Source organism: Vulpes lagopus, chromosome 6 (assembly GCF_018345385.1).
Source record: "Vulpes lagopus strain Blue_001 chromosome 6, ASM1834538v1, whole genome shotgun sequence".
In the NCBI taxonomy this organism is placed as follows: domain Eukaryota; kingdom Metazoa; phylum Chordata; class Mammalia; order Carnivora; family Canidae; genus Vulpes; species Vulpes lagopus.
In genome coordinates this window covers 72,567,453-72,589,264 of record NC_054829.1, presented here as the reverse complement: position 1 = coordinate 72,589,264, position 21,812 = coordinate 72,567,453, and the positions used below count along the sequence as shown (strand labels likewise).

The following is a 21,812-nucleotide window of genomic DNA, read 5'->3' as shown; positions in this document are numbered from 1 at the left end:
AAACAAATAAACAAAAACCCTTCTCTTCTCAAAGCAATGTAACAGATTTTAAAGTGTCCACAACACAACATCCAACACTGTGAAACATGAAAAGTGACCTATCCTCCAAAAAAAAAAAAAAAAAGACAAATCACAGAATCCAAACCTAAGTGACTCAGATGTTAGAATTAGCAGATAAAGATGCTAATGCCCAAAGATATAAAAGCAAAAAGGCTCACAATAATGAAAAGAAGAAAATGAAATCACAGCAAAGAACAAGAACCTACAAAAAAAGAACCAAATATAAATTCAACAACTGAAAAATACAAGGTCTAAAATAAAAATTCACTGGATGGGCTTAACAGCTGCAGGGAGATGACAGAGGGAAGAGACGGTGAACTTGAAAATCAATAATATCCAATCTTTAGAAAAGAGAAGGGAGAAAACATTGAACAACAGAAAAGAAGTCTGAGAGGCATGTAAAACAATATAAAATGGTCTAACATGTGTCTAATTGGAATCCTAGAATGAGAAGGGAGAAAGGGTAGGGCAGAAAAAAATACTTGGAAAAATATTCTAGATTTTGATCAGAGTTTGAATTACACTGTACATGCATTTATCCAAACTCAACAAATACAAGCTTAAAACTGAGGCAGTTTGTTGCATATAAGGCTTATGCCAAAAGAATAAAAATATAAGCAGATACTAAACTCTGGTAAATGACACAGATGCTTAAGTATTTAGAAGGAAGTGTATTAATGTCTGCAATTTACCATGAAATGTGTTTTCCACCCATCCCCCACCTGACTCAAAAAGGGTTAATAACAGAGGAATAGAGAGCTAGATATGTGATTAAGCACAGTAAAATATTAATGATAGATTCCATGTGGTGGATATACAGATATTCACTGTCATATTCTTTTTTCCCTCTTTTTAAAAATTTGAATTCAATTAGCCTACATATAATACATCATTAATTTCAGATGTAGTGTTGAATAATTCATCAGTTGTGTATAACACCCAGTGCTCATCACATCATGTGCCCTCCTTAATGCCCGTCACCCAGTTACTCCACCCTTCCACCCCCTCCCCTCCAGCAACCCTCAGTGTGTTTCCTAGAGCTTAGAATCTCATGTTTTATCTCCCTCCCTGATGACTCCCCTTCACCTTTCCCTCCCTTCCCCTATGATCCTCTGCACTGTTTCTTATACTCCATATATGAGGGAAACCATGTAATAATTGATCGACTTACTTCACTCAGCATAGTACCCTCCAATTCCATCCATGTCAGTGTAAATAGTAAATATTCTTTCTGATGGCTGAAGTACTATCGCACTGTGTATATAGACCGCATGTTCTCTATTCATCATCTGTTGATGGACATTGTGGCTCCTCCCACAGTTTGGCTATTGTGGACGTTGCTGCTATGACACTGGGGTGCGGGGGTCCCTTCATATCATTGCATTTGTATCTTCAGGGTAGATACCTCATAGTGCAATTGCTGAGGCATAGGGGAGCTGTATTTTCAACTTCCTGAGGATCCTTCACCGTTACATTCTTTCAACTTCCCTGTGCCTTTGAAATTTTTCACAAGAAAAATTTTGGGGGGGGAACCTTGAAACAGTGTTTCTTTCTTTTTTTTTTTTTTTAAAGATTTATTTATTTATTCATTCAGAGAGAGAGAGAGAGAGAGAGAGAGAGGCAGAGACACAGGCAGAGGGAGAAGCAGGCCCCATGCAGGGAGCCCGATGCGGGACTCGATCCCGGGTCTCCAGGACCACACCCCAGGCTGCAGGTGGCACTAAACCGCTGCGCCACCGGGGCTGCCCTGTAACAGTGTTTCAATGGACGAAAGCAAATTGTTTTTAAAATACAAGAATTATATGCTGCTGCTTCTTATCATCATTACTCCATTGACCTCTAATGACATCAGCCAAAATTTACCCAATGAATCCATCCCATTCAAGTGGCTATTTAGACTAGGAAGTTATATATACAATGAAATATTATTCAGCCATCAAAAAAAAATAAATCTTACCATTTGCAACAACGTGGATGAAACTAGAGAGTATTATGCTAGGTGAAATAAGTCAGTCAGAGAAAGACAAATATCATAGATTTCACTCATATGTGGGATTTAAGAAACAAAACAGAGGATCATAGGGGAAGGAAGGGAAAAATAAGATGAAATCAGAGAGGGAGACAAACCATAGGAGACTCAACTCTAAGAAACACACTGAGGGTCGTTGGAAGGGAGGTGGATGGGGGAGGTAAGTGGATGAAGGAGGGCACATAATGGGATGAGCACTGGGTGTTGTGTACAACTGATGAATCACTAAACTCTACCTCTGAAACTAATAAAACACTGTTAACTGATTTTAAATATTTTTTTAAAAAGGCCACATCTAAACACAAATGTGTTGACTGATCAGATTTCATAATGAGGCCTTTCAAAAATATTATACATTAAGTTCCTCTACAGAAAGAGCAAAACATATAAAATGTAAAATTCATACATAAAAGACTTTTGTATCTTTCAAGGTATAAAAGAGCAAAATCATGGAAACAATAGCATTCAAATGCTACGTGTGTTGATTTTTAAATCCTGTGTCACTGTTTACCTTCTAGCTCTTCCAGATGTGAAGGAGTTCCTTGCGCCCTGGGCTGAACATAGGAGAGCTTAAACCTCGGTACCACAAACGGTACTTCTCTGCCATCAGATGGTAATTTGGAAAGTAAGTAATCCTCAGTACAGCCAACCTGGGGCTTGACGGAGATGGAAGTCAACGGAGGTACATGGACCGTGGTATCTTGACCCGCCGAGACTGCTGCTTTAAAGTCTCTTTCCATGAAAACTGTGTGTAAAAGAAGTAGGAAAAAAAAAAAGAAAAGAAAAATCACAAATATGAATGTAGACATATTTAATAATCTAAAGTTAGCACGCTTTGGTATGTACTTAATTGTTTGAGAACAAACTGCTGATGCAGAAACTACTACTTGCAGGTCCTATCAAGCACTTGATAGGAATCTGCATTAATTCTGTCCCAGCAATAACAAGTTTATTCTGTAATTAATTCTACAATGCTTTCTTTCAAGAAATCTTTCAAGAAAAGGCCAGTCACTTAAAAATATTGTCAACGAATCAATTCTTGTTGTCAGTACTGGTGGTAAACATCAGTCTCAAATATATAAAAGAATTCTAAAAAGAAGCTAAAGGCCTCCAAGTCTACAAAAACCTTCACCCAATCACAAGATAAAATGTCTTTCTACCCTAATAATAATAGCTGGTCTCCCTGTGCCAGCTTCTGGGACCTCTTCTGTCCCTGTCTCAAATGCTATGTGATTCCTAAGCTGGTGACTGAGGACAGGGATGCAAGGGACACCCAGAGCTCATCTTTATGTACAATATCAAAGTATAAATATTGCTGCATAGGAATTTAACCAAACATTTTAATGCAAACAGAAGCCCTCGTACTCAGACATACAAGGGAGCTATACTCTAGATGGAGGAATACAAGGAAAAGCCAGAGAAAAGTAAAGTTCCAGTCATAACTCTGATGAGGTGAGGAGACCCTACAATTGAAAGGGAACTCCCCAAGAGGCTTTCAGAAACGTGGATTCTTGAGGAGATGAAACATCACTCACCTGTGAAAGGCATGTCTTAGTGCACTAAGACATGTTCATAAACTAGGAATTGTCTTTGTTCAAATGGAAACATTTGCCAGCGTGTATTGCCCCCAACCACATGCAGCACCTCCCTCCCTGCCTCTGCCTGTACCACTTCATCCACGTAAATCCTCAGGTCTAGTGCTCACTTCTCTTACTTCCTTCTTCCCACCCCGCTGCTGACATCCTCTGCAGATTCCCATACCAAGCACCATCCTCTTGTCAGTCGGTGGTGATGTTCCGGGTGTCTGCCTGGTTGAACCTTGAATTTCTCACTCTCCACCCCTGCCTTGCCCCAGGGTACTTTAATACTTACCTAGTGTGCCTCATATTTGTTTCTGTCTCCCCCGTGAAGTTACGGACTATGTTTGACTCATCTTTATATTATGAAATGCCACAGATAAAAAATACATTAAATAAGTGTTTGTTGAAGCCAAAAGAAGCCAAACTCACAATTGTGCTTTTCTGTTTCTCCATAGAAACATCCTCTACAGCAACTCTTTATAAATTCTGCTGCCATCACATCCAATTTCCAATACTCAGCAATTGATACAAACTTCCAATTTTAATATTAATCTGTTGGTAGAATAGAAAAGTTAACATGATCATGTTTAATAGCATTAGGTATCACTAAATTAATTCCATTATCTTTCTAAGATGTAATGAGGAAAACAAAGCAAAAAGGTTTAGAAGATGATGGTTTTTCATCTTACATGTAATTTTATATGACCTAATTAAGCGCCTTACAAGTCATTAAAACAACATGTTCAAAAATCACTAAATGAACAATCCCAACATTAAATTTGAAAAAAAAAAAAAAAAACTCCACCCTGAGTTTTCTTTTTTGCCAGGTATACCCAAATCAATGCCCAAGCAAACTTTGCAAGAAAATATGGCACTTCCAGGACATGTGAGAACAACTTCACTTCCTCCAAGTCAATTCTTTTGGTTATCCAAAAGATGATGGGGGATTATATGGGGCCAATAAACAACTACATACTTTATAAGTTGGTTTAAAGTTTAGAATTGCGCTAATAGAAAAATATATCTTAAACACTGTATTACCCCCCCAACACACACACCCACAGACACCAGCTAACTAAACCACTTATAATATAAACTAGAAATAAAGGGAGTTGGGTTTTTTTTTTTTAATTATTTTTAAGTAATATCTGCCCCCACCATGGGGCTTGAATTTACAACCCCAAGATCGAGAATCACATGTTACACCAACTGAGCCAGTCAAGCACCCTGAGAGTCTGCTGTAAATTTATCAGGCACATAAAATTGTGTAAGGACTTCATGTCCAGTTGCTCGTCTTGGCCTCAGTGACACAATTCTAAATGCACTCTCTTCACTTGTGCATTCTTAAACTCTACATTTTTCACAGGAAATTTCAAATGTATACAAAAGATAAAACGGGTATAAGAATATCCCTATCACCCAGACTAAACCGTTATCAATTCACAGCAAATCTTAATCCATCTCTGCCTCCCCACTTCTGTGGCTGAGATCTCTAAGTAACAAATCTTCTGACTTTACTTCCTTTGTGTGGGTGCACCGAAACGGCACCGTCAAGCAAATCAACCAGGGTGAGGTGGTGGCGGGCGCCTGCGTGGCTCAGCTGGTTAAACATCTGCCTTCAGCTCAGGTCACGATCCAGGGTCCTGGGGTTAACCCCCACGTACATTTTTCTCCCTCTTCTCCCTGTCAGTGCTCTCTCTCACTGCTATCTCTGTCGTTGTGTCTGTCTCTCTCAAATAAACAAATCAAATCTTAAAAAAAATTTTTTTGAAAAGAAGGCCCCATAAGTTTTTACTTCCCCAAAGTGGGAGCTCAGATGGTGAGAGAGCTACCTGCTAACCCCTATAGGTGGCTTGTTCCTCCCCATTCAGCAGGTCACAATCTGCATATTCTCAATGTAATACAGTAGCTTCAGCTTCCAAACACAGCCACCAAGAAGGTATTCGTCAAAATGCTGGACTTTGGCCCAGCTGATGGGAAAGAAATGGTATCTTGTGTTGTTGTAATGTGCATCTCTTTTACTATGGGGTGGGCACCTTTTCATATAAGGTTAATCTGTATTTGGCTCTATGAACTCGCTGTTCATTATCTCTTGCCCATCTCTCTGTAAAGCTATTCATCTTTTTCTGCCTCAGTTTTAGAGGACTTTTATATATTGGAGAGATTAACACATTGTCAGTGATATAAGTGGCAAACATTCTTCCAGTTTGTCATTGTCTTTTTTTTTAAAGATTTTATTATTTATGAGACACAGAGACAGAGAGAGAGAGAGAGGGGGAGAGACATGGGCAGAGGGAAAAGCAGGCTCTGTGCAGGGAGCCCAATGCGGGATGCGATCCCAGGACCCCGGGGTCACGCCCTGAGCCAAAGGCAGATGCTCAACAGCTGAGCCACCCAGGCATTCCTTGTCATTGTCTTTTTATGGTATTTTCTACTGAGAGACAGAATGTGTGGGAATATACAAACATACATATACATATATATGGAAACAGATGAGTCTAGGGATGCCAGAGTAAATAAAAGAGTAAATAAAATCTTAAAAAAAAAAAAAAAGAAAGAAAGAAAGCAACAGATGAGTGTGCGGATACATACAGATGTAGTTATACTTAATCTATGTTTCCCCCTTTTGCTTCTGGATTTGGAGTCATCAGAACGTTTTTCCCATATGTAGGTCATAAAAGACTTCACCCATAGTTTCTTCTAATACTTAGTGGTAACAGAGTTACCACCTTCTATACTAACAGCCTGGTGCACAGTATGAGAAGGAGATCCAATCCTGCCTTCCCCAATTGGCTATTCTGGTATCACATACACCATTTATTTAAAATCCCATTATTTTCTCCTACGATTTTAGAATTTGTCTTTATTACAGACTAAACCTCTACATACAATTGGGCTTATTTCTATATTTTCTATTTTCTTCAACTGGTCTGTTTATTCCTGTACCACATTTTTTTTTTTAAAGATTTTATTCATTTATTCATGAGAGACACACAGAGAGAGGCAGAGACACAGGCAGAGGGAGAAGCAGGCTCCATGCAGGGAGCCCAATGCAGGACTTGATCCCAAGACCCTCTATCCCTCCCCCTGCTCATGCTCTCTCAAATAAATAAATAAAATCTTTTAAAAATTTATACATTTTCAAAATCCTTTTTCAGCCCTAGTTTAAAGGACATATTCCTTGACTACTCGGACCATACTAATTTCTCTCATTTGTAAACATCTAATAAACTTTTTTTAAAAAAAAGAATTTTATATTTTTCTTGACATGTGTGACACTTGTTCTCTCTCCCTTTCTAGGATATAAATTTTTTAGAAAAAATATTATACTCACTTTCTACTTCACACTCAGCACCCTATATGATGCTGGGAATATAGCAGGAACTTAGCAAATATGTAGTTGACAGATAAGGGAACAAAGCAGAACAACGAGCTCATATAAAAACTCTTAAACTCATCAAACCACATTTCTGACCCCAGTCAGCCTGCAAATACTTTACATTCATCATGAAAGGACTGTGGAAGGACTGATTAAAAATGATTTCTACTGGGCAGCCCGGAGGTTCAGCGGTTTGGCGTCGCCTTCGGCCCAGGGTGTGGTCCTGGAGACCCAGGATCGGGTCCGTCGGGCTCCCTGCATGGAGCCTGCTTCTCTCCCTCTGCCTGTGTCTGCCTCTCTCTCTCTCTCCTCTCTGTGTATTCTCATGAATAAATAAAGAAAATCTTTTTTAAAAAATGATTTCTACTTCTGGAGACAAGATCCTTAAACTTGACGGCCTTGAGTCATCCAAAATGAACTGGAGACTATGAGGGAGGAACTCAGCAAAGGAAACATGCTGATGTGAATAAGAATAAAGCAAATACAGTTTGCATGGTCACCTAATAGAGGGCGGAGAGGTGCACACAGAGAGAGCCACAGACATCAGCAGAGGGTCCCACTCCAGTATTCAGCAGAATACGGGTCAGAACATGCATGCAAGCAAATGCATAAGTCTGGGCAAAGACGGCCAGAAAAGATTATGAAAGCCATACCAATACTCACCAAGGTTGGTAATAATGCCTGTCCCTACCAACCAAACTGGGGAAACCATACAGTTCACAGGATATTGGATAGGATTCTCAGGAGAGCCTTGCATTCTTGGTGAGGAAAAAATAGCCGTAAACTAAATGCTAGCCACTTCTACCTAACAAATTTAAAAAGCAAGACTCAAAAGGATCAAACTATTTCCAAAAAGACTATGTCCCAAAGCAAAACATTTTTAGAAAAATCTAAATGATATCCAGCACACAAAATAAAATTCACAATATTTGGCATCCAATAAAAAATTACCAAATTTGCAAAAAAAAAAAATAATGAGAAAAATCAATCAGTTCTAGGTCCCATTCAGAAATGACACAGACAGTTAAGGATATTAAAACAGTTCTGACTGAATCTATATGTTCAAAAAGGTAAGAACTGACACGAAAGATAAAAAAAAGTACCCAACTTCTAAAGACAAAAATAACAATATCTGAGATGGAAAATACACTGGATGGGATTAAAACCAGACTATATATTGCAACAGAAAAGATTAATATACTTGAAGGTATAGCTAAAGAAATTATTCAAAATGAAACAAAGAGCAAAAAAGAATAAAGACAAAATAAAAAGAGCATTTGTGACCCATAGGACAATTGTAAGCAGCCTAACTGAAGTCCATGAAAGACTGGGGAAGGCAGAAAAAATATTTGAAAAAATAAAATTTGACCTCTCAACACACACTAAACATAGGAAGTATGATGAAAACTATGCCAAGACACATCGTAATAACATGGTCCAAAGCCAGTGATAAAGAGGAAACCTCAAAAGCAGCTGAAAAAAAAAACCAACTTGTCTTTTATTTTCTTAAATATAACCCATCATAGTTATTTTTAATTTATTTATTTGAGGGGGAGTGGCAGGGGGATAGGGAGAGAAAACCCCAAGCAGACTCCCTGCTGAGGGCGGAGGGATTTCCCCGACCCTGAGATCATGACCTGAGGCAAAATCAACAGTCAAAGGCTCAACTAACTGAGCCACTCAGGTGCCTCCATCATAGTTATTTTAATAATCTATGACTGGTAACTCCAATATGTAAGCTTTTGTAAGTTTACTTCTAGCTTTTGTTTCTGCTGATTTTTGCTCGGGTTGTCTTATGTCCTGTGCACTTGGTTTATCTTTGACAAATTATTCAGCGAAACTTTATTGAAACTTTATTTGTAGAACTTCTTTAACCCAAAGATGAAAATATACTCTCAGATAATATTTGCATTTGTTTACCATACCATTTTGTTTATTTATTTTTTTAAAGAACTCACAGCCCTGAGATCAAGACCTGAGCCAAAATCAAGTCAGATGCTTAACTGAGCCACCCAGAAGCCTATTTTAAACTCATACCTTGACAGAGAACCTGATTTAAAAATGGGCAAAGGATGTGAATAGATATTTCTCCAAAGATAGATCAATGGCCGATGCTTAGGTGCTTAACAACATGAAAAGGTGCTTAACACCATCAGTAGTTACTAGGGAAACGAAAATCAAAACCATAATGAACTACTAATCCACGTACACTTAGGATGGCTATAATCAAAACAATAGACAAAAACAAGTGTTGACAAAGATGTAAAGAATCTGGAACTCCCACAGACTGTTGGTGAGAATAAAAAATGGGGCTGCTGCTCTGGAAAATAGTTCAGCAGTTCCTCAAACACTTAACCACAGAATTGCCATATGACCCAAGAATCCAGTCCCTAGATCTCTTATACCTACAAGAATGAAAAACATATATCCACATAAAAACTTGTACACAAATGTTCATGGCAGCATGATTCATAATAGCCAAAAAGAGGATACAACCCAAATGTCTATCAACTAACAAATTGAAAAACAAAAGCAAAATATGGCATATCCACACCATGGAATTTTATTCAGTCATTAAAAGAAATCAAGTACTGATTTGCGTAACAACATGAATAGACCTTGAAAACATTACACTAAGTGAAAAGGGAAAGACACAGAAGACCACATATTGTATCATTTCATTCATGCAAAATGCCCAGAATCAGCAAATCCATAGAAATAGAAAGTATGTTAGTGATTGCCAGGGGTTGGTGAAGACAGGGGAAATGAGGACTGACTGTGAATGGGCACAAGGTTTCTTTCTTAGGGAAATAAAAATGTTCTAGAATTAGAGATGATGGTATTGCATATGTTTGTGAATAAATGAAAAACCACTAAACTTTGAAAAGGGTGGATTTTATGATATATGAATTATATCTAAAGAAAAATCAGATATTTTAAAATTTTCATCTTAAAATGTTTTTGGACCACGGAGGTGATGTGAGCCACCCCCTACCACTGCCCATGGACTGGTGGTTACAACTTCCCAAAGACAGGTTTTCTTTCCCTGTTTTATTTGACATCAAGGTAATTTTCCTTGCAGATCTTTAAAAGAGGTAGAATGAGTTTTCACCCTTGACACCACACACCTTTGGAAATCCCATAATTAAGGGCAGAGTTTCTGGTTAGCTGGCCTTGAATAAGCCTGGGGCTGACTGCTAACTATGCCTCCAGTCCTGCAAATTCATCAAGTTTTTAACCAAATCTAATCAAGCTCCCCCCGTTTAGCAAATGCTCTCAGAGCAAATAAGATTTAAGGGCTCCTTGAGTCTCAGATTTTCAGCTTTCTTTTACATTTTGGCATAGTCATTCCTAAGTACCTTTTTTAAAAAATTAAATACAGTATTCTTAGTTATTTGCAGTATGAAGGCTTTTCCAAATATCTTAACTATATTCCCAAAATGAAATCTCTGTATTTATTTTTCAAGTTAAAATGAACTCTAGTGAGTTAGGACAGGATTTGCTAAAACAAATGACAGTCTGGTATAGTCTACATTAAAGTAGCTTCAGTGTTATGGGGCCCTTGGGTGGCTCAGTCAGTTAGGCACCTAACTCTTAATTTCAGTTTAGGTCTTGATCTCATTAGGGTTGAGAGATAGAGCCCCAATGGGGCTCTGTGCTGGGAGGGGAGCCTGCTTAAGATTCCCTCTCTCCTGCCTCTCCTGCCCTTTCTTCCTCTCTAAAATAATAATAATAATAATAATTAATAATAATAATAATAAAAGTAACTTCAGTACTACTTGTGATCCCAGCTGATTATGGTAGATACTTAAGATTAAAAATATATTCAAGTGATATTACTCAGCCATTAGAAATGACAAATACCCATCATTTGCTTCAACGTGGATGGAGCTGGAGGGTATTATGCTGAGTGAAGTAAGTCAATCGGAGGACAAACATTATATGGTCTCATTCATTTGGGGAATATAAATAATAGTGAAAGGGAATAGAAGGGAAGGGAGAAGAAATGAGTAGGAAATATCAGAAAGGGAGACAGAATATGAAAACTCCTAACTCTGGGAAACGAACTAGGGGTGGTGGAAGGGGAGGTGGGCAGGGGGTGGGGGTGAATGGGTGACGGGCACTGAGGGGGGCACTTGATGGGATGAGCACTGGGTGTTATTCTGTATGTTGGCAAATTGAACACCAATAAAAAATAAATTTATTATTAAATATATATATATATATTCAAGTGAAAAGTTTACTTTAGAAAAAAATTAATTTGAAGAGGAGTCTAATTTTAAACAAACTATGAGTAGGTGACTCGTTTTCGTAGGTATCATGTCTCTTTACACAAATAAAGTAAGTAAAATGGCAGCAAGAATACACAGACCATAGAAAGAAACATACACACACATATGTGAAAACCTGACATACGATGCTTACAGATCCCTGGGGAAAAAAAACAGAATATTCAATAAATGAAGGCGAAAAACTGGGAAAAACTGATTACCAATACAGGGAAAAAACGTGAAACTGGACACCCACCTCACACCACACAAATATCAATCACACAAGGATTAAACACATAAATACAAAAGGCAATATATTAAAGCTTTCAGAAAAAATATAAGACTATATTCTTTCAACCTTGTAAACTCAGAGGTGTTAAACAAGATGCCAAAAGCACAAACCATAAATGAAAAGGCTGATACATTCAACCACACTAGAGAATGCATCCATCAAAAACTACATAAAATAAAACTATGTAAAGTAAAAGATAAGACAAGCCACTTTCTGAGGAAAAGATATTTGCCATATGCATAACTATACTATTTATAATACCACAAATAAATAAATACAACTTCTAGAAATCAAATTTATAAAACTAAAAAAAACAGACAAAAGACATAAACAGATATCTCTTAGAGAGGAATTATGGAAGGTTCCATATCATCAATAATTAAGGAAATCTAAATTAAACCTCTAGTGAAGTATCATTTCTCACCCACCCTAGTGTTGAAAGGAAACAATTCAGATAACTACAGATGTTGTTGGGGCCCTTGGGGGGCTCAGTCGGTTAAGTGTCTGCCTTCAGCTCAGGTCATGACCCGGGGTTCTGGGATCAAGCCCCACATTGGACTCCCTGCTCAGTGGGGAGCCTGCTTCTCCCTCTCCTCTGCCCCTGCTCTCACTCACTTTCTCTCTTAAATAAATAATTTTTTTTTTTTTAATTACAAATGTTGTTGTACAAATATCTCAAATGTTGAGGAAGGGGACAAAGTGAACACTTAACACTTTGCCTGTGAAAGTATAAACAGTTACAACCGTTTCATGATTGGATTGTTTGTTTCTTTGGTGTTGAGTTTAATAAGTTCTTTATAGATTTTGGAAACTAGCCCTTTATCTGATATGTCATTTGCAAATATCCTCTCCCATTCTGTAGGTTGTCTTTTAGTTTTGTTGACTGTATCCTTTGCTGTGCAAAAGCTTCTTATCTTGATGAAGTCCCAATAGTTCATTTTTGCTTTTGTTTCTTTTGCCTTCGTGGATGTATCTTGCAAGAAGTTCCTGTGGCCGAGTTCAAAAAGGGTGTTGCCTGTGCTCTCCTCTAGGATTTTGATGGACTCTTGTCTCACATTTAGATCTCATTAAACTCAACACCAAAGAAACAAACAATCCAATCATGAAATGGGCAAAAGACATGAAGAGAAATCTCACAGAGGAAGACATGGACATGGCCATAGACCTGCCCTACGACCCAGCAATTGCACTGTTGGGGATTTACCCCAAAGATTCAGATGCAATGAAACGCCGGGACACCTGCACCCCGATGTTTCTAGCAGCAATGGCCACAATAGCCAAACTGTGGAAGGAGCCTCGATGAATGGATAAAGAAGATGTGGTCTATGTATACAATGGAATATTCCTCAGCCATTAGAAATGACAATTACCCACCATTTGCTTCAACGTGGATGGAACTGGAGGGTATTATGCTGAGTAAAATAAGTCAATCGGAGAAGGACAAACAGTGTATGTTCTCATTCATTTGGGGAATATAAATAATAGTGAAAGGGAATATAAAGGAAGGGAAAAGAAATGTTGGGAAATATCACGAAGGGAGACAGAACATAAAGACTCCTAACTCGGGGACACGAACTAGGGGTGGTGGAAGGGGAGGAGGGCGGGTGTTGGAGGGGAATGGGTGACGGGCACTGAGGTGGACACTTGACGGGATGAACACTGGGTGTTTTTCTGTATGTTGGTAAATTGAACACCAATAAAAATTAATTTAAAAAAAAAAACAGTTACAACCGCTTTATAAAACAATTCTAGGGATCCCTGGGTGGCGCAGCGGTTTAGCGCCTGCCTTTGGCCCAGGGCGCGATCCTGGAGACCCGGGATCAAATCCCACGTCGGGCTCCCGGTGCATGGAGCCTGCTTCTCCCTCTGCCTGTGTCTCTGCCTCTGTCTCTCTCTCTCTCTCTCTCTCTCTCTCTCTGTGACTATCATAAATTTAAAAAAAATAAAATAAAAAATAAAAAAATAAAAAATAAAACAGTTCTGGGGACGTCCAGGTGGCTCAGCGGTTGAGCATCTGCCTTCGGCTCAGAGCATGACCCCAGTCTGGGTATCCAGTCCCACATTGGGGTCCCTGCAGGGAGCCTACTCCTCCCCCTGCCTGTGTCTCTGCCTCTCTCTGTGTCTCTCATTAATAAATAAATAAAATCTTAAAAAAAATCCTGTATTATCTAGCAGAACTGAAGATCCACAACTCTACTCTTAGGCCAAGAGACGTGCATTAGAATGGCCGTAACAGATGTGCCTGGGTGGTTCAGTCAGTTAAGCATCTATCTTGGGCTCAGGTCATGATCTTAGGTATTAATCCCCACGTTGGGTTCTACACTCAGTGGGAAGTTAGCTTCTCCCTTCTCCCCCAACTTGTGTTCTCTCTCTCTCAAATAAATGGATAAAATCTTTAAAAAAAAAAATGGCCAAAACAAAATTGCTTTTAATGGCAAAAGCAAAACTTAAAAAAAGAAAACTGAAAACACCTCTAAATAGCCATTAACTGGAAGATAAATAGGAAGATGGATAAACAGTGTAAAGTCATACAATAGAATGATATAGAGCAATAAAAAGTGAATGAACAATAAGACATCAACATCGATGAGTCTCATAAATATAATATTGTACCAAAGGAGTCATGGAATAGACAAGACATTATTTATGAATACATACCTACATAATAAAACTATACAGAAAATCAAGGAGCATGGAAAGATAAAGACATGAGGGAAACATACAATCAGGGCTTTGAAAATACTGACAATATATAATCTCTAAAACATGATATAAGGACAGTGACTTTTATTTTATTTATATTCTCTAAATGTATGGATGTGTCAAAAGTACTATTTGTACATATGAAATAAATAATTTCTCCTTTAAACAGTAAGAAATGCATGGTCGTGGTAGAAAATGTGAAATATACTGGCAAACATATGAAGAAAATAAAAAATTACCAATAATCCCATCACCCCCAGATCACCACAGTATTTGAAAGAAAAAATAGGGGTGCCTGGGTGGTTCAGTCAGTTATGCGTCTGCTGTTGGCTCGGGTCATGATCTCAGGATCCTGGGGGTTCAGGTCATGATTTCAGGGTCCTGGGATCAAGTCCTACACTGGGCTCCCTGCTCAGTAAGGAGTCTATCTGCTTCTCCCTCCTCCTCTCCCTCTCCCTGTCCCTCTGCTCATGCTCTCTCTTTCTCGCTCAAATAAATAAAATCTTTTTAAAAAGAAGAGAAAGGAAAAGTATACTTAGTATACTAAGTATTCCTTCCATTATTTTATTTACTTTTTAACAGCCTTGTTTACGTACTGATTTGCAGTAAATTACACATATATAAAATAAACAATCTCATGACTCAAACATATGTATACTTTGGTGAAAGCATCTTCACAATCAAGAAAATAACACACCAACCCCAAAAGTCCCCTCATAACGTTTTTCCAACCCGTCCCTCCTTACCTTTCCCTTGCCCTCATCCCCAAAGTAACCACTAATCTGTTTTCTGTTGCTTTAGGCTAGTTTGCACTTTCTAGGGTTTTGTCAGGTCCGGTATGAACATAGTTTATGCATAAGATTTGCTGTAGTTGATACAGCCAAAGTTTTCAAAATGATTTACCAATTTACACTTCTACCAGCAGAGTACAAAGACTTCAAGTGTTCTATATCCTCGGAAGCACTTGATTATTGGCCTTTTCCATTTTAGCTATTACTTTCATATTCCAAACATAAATCCACATAAAACAACATGTCTGAATGGCAACAGAAAAATTAAACTTTCAATGGTGTTGGAAGTAAAACTCCTTATAAAGAAATTTTCACCTACGAGCATCTTCCCTTGAAAGCATAATAATAATCGAAGCAAAGCCCCTGACATGTGCCTCGTGAATTCTGATCTAACCAACATGTCTGATTTCTACAAGAGATAGTAAGAATTGCTGAGATATACAAGAAAGAATCATGCGAGTTCAATGTAAGCTGGGAGCATCACAGTACTGGAGTGCAGGTGAAGCGCAATCCAACAGTTTGTGACAGTGTCACTTTAGCACTGGTAACACCTGAATCCAACAGACCAAAATACCACCAGGATGGTGGTCATAATTTGAATGGGGGGAAGAGAAAAATCTTTCTTGTAACAGTTCTACTCAGTATGCTCAGCTACTTGCTCCAGCTTGAGGTGCACTGCAGCATATTCCATTGTCCTTATATTCTTTCCAAACTGACTACCAGCTCCCCTCTACCACCCTGTCATGTCTCCTAATCTTTGTTTCTCAAAATAAGGACTCTATTCTCCTTAGTATTTCTTCATGTCTATTTACTCCTCAAATTCATTCGTATTTGACTTCCATCCTTATCATTTTGCTTGAATTGTGTTTGCTGAGGTCAATTGACCTCCTATCCGAACCACCAAAGCCACTTACTTGATCAGCTCCTATTTTCCAGATCCCCTGACTCCTCTGACTGAGACAGATTTCTCTCCTGATGAAAACTCTTTCCTCTCCAGGCATCTATGAACCACCGTCGGCTAGATGTTCCTCCTCCTTTCCTGACTTCTCGTCACTCTCCACAGCCATCTCTATGCACTGCATCACTTAAATGTTGCTGTTTCCCGTCCTTGGTCTTCTCTTCTTACTCTACTCTCTTGAATAATTACTTCCACTCCCACGGGACAAACAAACCACAAATACACCAAGCTTCTAACATTTACAATTCTGGACTTCAGAAAATCCCAATACTAACACATCTGCCAACCATACGGGTCTGCCAGATGTCCTACAGGAACCTCACTCCTTTTCTCTCAATCTGAATTAATCTCCCAATTTGTTAGCTTTATTCATGAATACAATGATAATCCAAGTGGAACCGATAGAATACCAGGGATACTTTTGAAATATTTTCTTGAGAGGTTTAAAGAAACAGATTTTTATGAAGACTTTTTCACCCAGTTACGAAGGTAATCATAGTCACTGACAAAAACTACAAAACACAAGAGATAAAAGATAAATTCTCCAATCCCAGCTCTCGGAGGCAAGCAGTATTAATTTCCTTCCACAAGAAAGTTTTTAAGCACAATAAAGTTACAGACCAAAACATTAAATTGGCAAATAGAGGATGTGGTTGTTAACTCTCAATATTTTCCAGGCTACTTTTTATCGCATTAATCGGGGGGGAAAAAATTTCTCCTACATGCCTACCTGGAGTGAGAATCGGAGTAATATTCTAACACCCAAAGCAATCCTCTCGCACGCTGCATCCTAAGTATTCTTAAGGAATCGGTGCTGCGGGGTTGGCACCTACCTTGCCTGTACCTGGGCGTCTACCTGTGTGCAGCACCCCCACGACACCGTCTCCTTTATTTCAAGGAAGCGACGGCAAATGAAACGACTGAAAGAGACAGAAGCCAAATCCAAAATCAAGCTGGATGTATGATCCGCGTTTTGCAAAAACCAGAGGGAAGCGACATTTTAACGCTCCTCTGCGACCTCCGAAGGCTCCAGGGCGTCCCGGAGACACACCCCCGGGGAACCCGACTCTCCAGGGCCCGGGGCTGGCCCCTCGGCGCCCAGAGCCCCCGCGCGCCGCCGCGCGCCCCTCCCCGCGGTCCCGCCAGGGCCCGGCCTGCCCCAGGCTCCCGGAGCGCTCCCCGCCCGCGAGGCCCCAAGCCGGGCGACGTCCCCCAGAGTCACGGCGCGACCACCCGCAGAACAGTGCGCCCCGCGGGGCTGGGGGCGACCGCCGAGACCCCCGAGCCGGGACCCGCGGCGCGCCCGAGCCGCCGCCCCCACCCCCCCGGACCCCCGCGTCCCCGCCGCCCTGCGCGGGTGTCCACGCGCCGCTCCCCGGGCGCCCCCGCCCCACGGCCCGAGGCGGCGCTGCGCGGCCCAGGCCGGTTACCTCCTGCTCGCAGCGGGCACCCAGCCCCGGGCCGCCTCGCCCTCGCCCGCCACGCCCGGAGACCCCGCCCTCGGCCCAGCAGGCCCGCCCCGCCCCCCGCAGGTGCGCCCCGCCCCGCCCCCGGCCCCGCAGGTGCGCCCCGCCCCCGGCCCCGCAGGTGCGCCCCGCCCCCCGCAGGTGCGCCCCACCCCGCCCCCGCCCCGCAGGCCCGCCCCGCCCCCCGCAGGTGCGCCCCGCCCCGCCCCCGCCCCGCAGGCCCGCCCCGCCCCCCGCAGGTGCGCTCCGCCCCCGCCCCCGGCCCCGCAGGTGCGCTCCTCCCCCGCCCCCGGCCCCACAGGCCCGCCTAGCACCCCGGGAGGCGCGCGCCGGGGGCGGGGCCTCCCCGCCGAGGACCTGGGCGCGCTGGGCCTGCGCCCCCCGCCCACTCTCCTTCCCCGACCCCCGGCTGCTCGGTCCGGAAAGGCTTACCTGGAGCCGCGCTGAGTTGAGAGTGCAAGGCTCCCAGGTGGGGGTGGGGGTTGGGGCGGGGGGGAGGAGATTGAAAACGAAAAGAGGTGGAAGGGGAAAGTTACTGGCCTGATGAACTTCTTTGTATAGGGAGGAAGGAACAGTCTTTCCTGCCAGAGGCTGCTCCCTTTTCTTGGAAACAGAACCTTTTCTTGGCTGCCTCGTATAGCTAAAGAATCAGCCTGCTTCTCTTCCCTCTTGTGGCTTTGCTTCTACTACCACCTTGCCAGCCACAGGTACGCTGGAAGGGATCCTAAGGTATCTGCGGGAGGCCTGGCCACCAATACTATGCTGGAATCCCCTGGCCCTCCCCGCTATAGCCTCCCACGGGCGGGTCTCAGCCTTGTTCTTGGAGAGTTGCTGAGCGAATGCCTAGATTATCCGTTGATGAATGAATGGCTCAGGGCTTGAAAGGCTGATGGGGTATACACTAAGGTACAGTCTTTCTCAAAGTGGGTAGGTGGGTTCTGAGGCCCCAGAGATGCTGGAATGGGAGTGGAGGGGAGGGGTAGACACTGAGACCAAATTCATCCGGGCAAAGAGACACAGCATAATTATGTTCCGTGAGAGTCGCACACTTCCAGGCCCAAGAACTGTGTTTAGGTGCCAAGTTCATTTGGCCTGAAGGGTGGCAGGCCAAAATACGCCACTTTAGCATAAGGGTTATTTAAAGTTAAAAGCACTTGAGGAACAGCAGATACAAGATCACTCGGACCTTCCTTTTCCTTCCTGAAAGCAGAAGATGAAACTCCCAAATGAAAAATATGTTCCCTATGTCAGGAGGGAAGAAGCGTTCTTACCACCAGAGACAGGGAATCACCGGCGATGGAAATCAACACACACAAACCTTCCTAGTCGCTTCCCCATTAGCTGCCTCAGCTCAAGCCCCTTTCTCACTATTTAGGACACTTTGTCCAACTCGGTATATGAATGTTTAGCTCCCACTGCTTGTGATCCTTATTTTCTGACAAGGGCTGCTGTGTACATGTAAAACTGCATGGCTTGCTGTGGGTAATCTGTGTCAATCTAATTCTTGGTGCCCCCCAGAAAACCTGGAAGGGTGGCTGTAAACTTTGCCTCCCCTACGCACCACACAGCTTTCTTCTTGAGAAATGACTGTAGCCATCCTGGGCCATTAGTGTTTCAAGGTACACACTTTGATGAACACTGCTTGAAAGTCCTCGTACATCCACCTTCAATAATCGCACTATTACCAATGTTTGCAGAGTCCTGTACTGTTTACACAAAGCGCTCCCGTGAGTCATCTCATTTAACCCTCACAATTATGATGTAGCTGTTATTGTCCTTGTATTACAGTTGAAAATATTGAGACTCAAACAAATAGTGGTTGCCCGAGAATAGAATCAAGATTGACTCTGGACTTCAGACTCCAAGGCTCTTAAATATGTATTATATAAGATATGTGTGTGTGCACAGGGATGTACATATATGTGTATGATGTGCTGTGGTCACGCAAGGAAAAGAATATACATATTTTCCCTGACATTTTGTATTAGAAAAACTCCATTTCCCACCTGTTGTAGGGGAAAACTCCATTCTTTCCTCCTGTGGTTTTCTTGCCCCTGTGTCTTCTTTACTCCTTGTGCAAAACACTTTCATTCTGACGTTTCTGGTCACCAAGTGTGTGGAGGTTTCCCCCACATGGCATAATTCTCTGCAACACCAGCTAGATGTCCCGCAGTTCAACTCAATGCTGACCTTCCTTACCCAGGCAGAGCACCAGATCCCACAGGTGCAGGGCTCAGTTCCACAAGACTGGCTCCCCGCACCTCACCCCCCAAACATCACGTGCCAGCTAAAAGCCCAGGTGCCAGATGCCAGCTAAAACCTGTGCATCTGACCTATAGATCAGAGGTTCCAATGACCCCTCTCCTCGGGATCAATCAATTTGCAAGGGCATCGCACAGAACTCAGGGAAACGCTTCCTTAATTTTACCAGCTTATTAAGGGATATGATGAGGGGTACAGATGAACAGCCAGATGAGGAGATATATAGGGCAAGGTCTGGGAGGGTCCCAAACACAGGATCTTCTGTCCCCATGGGGTTGGAATGTCCCACCCCTCCAGCTTCAGTGTGTTTGCCAACCAGGAAGCTCCCCAACCCCACACTATTGGGATTCTATGGACGCTTCCTCACATAGGCGTAATCACTTACTAACCCCATTTGCAGCCACTCTGTCCTCTTTAGGGGGAGGAGGGCAATAGGTGGGAAATTCCAAGTTTCTAATCTGTGGCTTGGTCTTTCTGGTGACTAGCCCTCATCCAGGAGCCATCCAGCAGCCCACACAGAGTCACTCCTTTAAAACGAAAGATGTTCCTTGTTCTCTTATGGCTTGGAAATTTACATGGGTTTTAGGAGCTCTGAACCAGGAGCCAGGGGCAGAGACCAGTATTTATTTTCTTTTATCTCACACCCTGAAGTAGAGCACATCCTCGGCCAGCAAGCTCTAGGTGGATGTGTTAGTTATCAAGGTCCAGGACCTTTATGTCTCTTTTCGTCTCCTGCACCCAGATGTCATAGTGCAAGGCACAGAAGTGTCATCTGCATGTGCTGAGTGAACAAAGGATGAGTGAACGTGTGAATGCTCAGTAATACCGATTAAATTGGACTGAGAACTTGGTTCCCTAACTGAACAAGCTCAACAACCTCCCCACGGATGGAGAAGTCCCAAGAGAAAGCACTGCCTGAACTCTTCATTGCTTCTGTCCATCTTCCATGTAAAAAGGCCTTCTTAGAGGAATCCACTCCTGTTGACAGATGCAGTTCTCTGAAAACAATGAAACCATTTGTTGTGTTTTCCTTGAAATGGACCTTCTTCCTGTTGTGTCTTGGAGGCAGGGCTACCTCATAGGAACGGAGCCTACTGTCTGCCTCTCTTTGTGTTGCAACATTCCGAGTGGCTTTGGTTTGTTGATTTTTAATGTTAAACATTAACGGTTTTTTAATGTTTAGCGTCCTCTATTCTTTGAAGCAGATCTGAGGAGAAAACGATAATTGGGCCGATGTGGATAACACTCTGCTCAGAGTTTGCTATTTCTATTCTTTCATCTGATAGAGACAAATCACTTAATCCCTGTCCTAATCCCTTCTTATTCATCCTTCCTTTAGTGCTCTTTATAAAATGCTAGGTGACTCAGTCTGGCCCTACCTCTTCAGCCCCACCTTCCACTCCCCCTACCACACACTTTGACCTTCTGAATTAATTGTTCCCTAACTTGCCAAATTTGCATGACTGTTCACTCACCCTTATTTTGTGAGTCATCAGTTGACAAACTCCTGTTCATTCAGCTGCAGTATGAAAAGTGAAACTCTGTAACACCCATCCCAGAGTGAATTGGGGACTCTACCTCAGTACTCCGCCCACCATGCATCCCTGTCTCTGTCATAGCATCTACACAACAATTGCGATTGTTGGCGTCTTATCCCTCTTCCAACTAAACGCATTCTATTTGAGTTACCAATAGACAGGAATTATGACTTTCTGAACACCTAGCAGACCACCTGATGCACAGAAGGTGAACAAGAAAATATTTGTTGAACAAGAAAAAAAAATCTTTAAAAGAATATGAACTTGTAGAGCACTTGTGAAGAAATTCCACAAATATAAGTGGTCATATGAGTAAAAAGGGATGGCAGACAGATTTCTGCTTCCCCCAGAATCATTTCATTTTCTGCCTTAAAAAACAGAAGCCTGTACATAGTTACTCATTCATCCATGTGCGTTGTACAACTGATGATCTTGAGCACCTGTGGTGCACCAGGAATAGTCCCGAGTGCTTGCTTCAGAGGG

The 21,812-nt window shown here is 41.9% G+C and overlaps 1 protein-coding gene across 5 annotated transcripts in view; it reads right to left on the bottom strand.

Annotated features, from left to right (window-relative positions):
- TC2N (tandem C2 domains, nuclear) overlaps positions 1 to 18,045 on the bottom strand; it is a 42,960-nt gene extending 24,915 nt beyond the window's left edge. The window contains exons 1-4 of one of the 5 annotated variants that reach the window (XM_041760258.1): positions 17,962 to 18,045; positions 16,897 to 16,983; positions 4,099 to 4,221; positions 2,601 to 2,834 (exon numbers count right to left, since the gene is read on the bottom strand). In XM_041760258.1, the coding sequence (XP_041616192.1) occupies positions 2,601 to 2,834; positions 4,099 to 4,165 (301 nt within the window). In that variant the 5' untranslated portion in view covers positions 4,166 to 4,221; positions 16,897 to 16,983; positions 17,962 to 18,045. Of the gene's footprint in view, positions 1 to 2,600; positions 2,835 to 4,098; positions 4,222 to 16,019; positions 16,204 to 16,793; positions 17,371 to 17,493; positions 17,557 to 17,961 lie in introns of those variants that run through there. The other 4 variants (XM_041760257.1, XM_041760261.1, XM_041760259.1 and 1 more) reach the window with 4 other exon arrangements.
- Between the last annotated feature and the right edge of the window lie 3,767 nt (positions 18,046 to 21,812).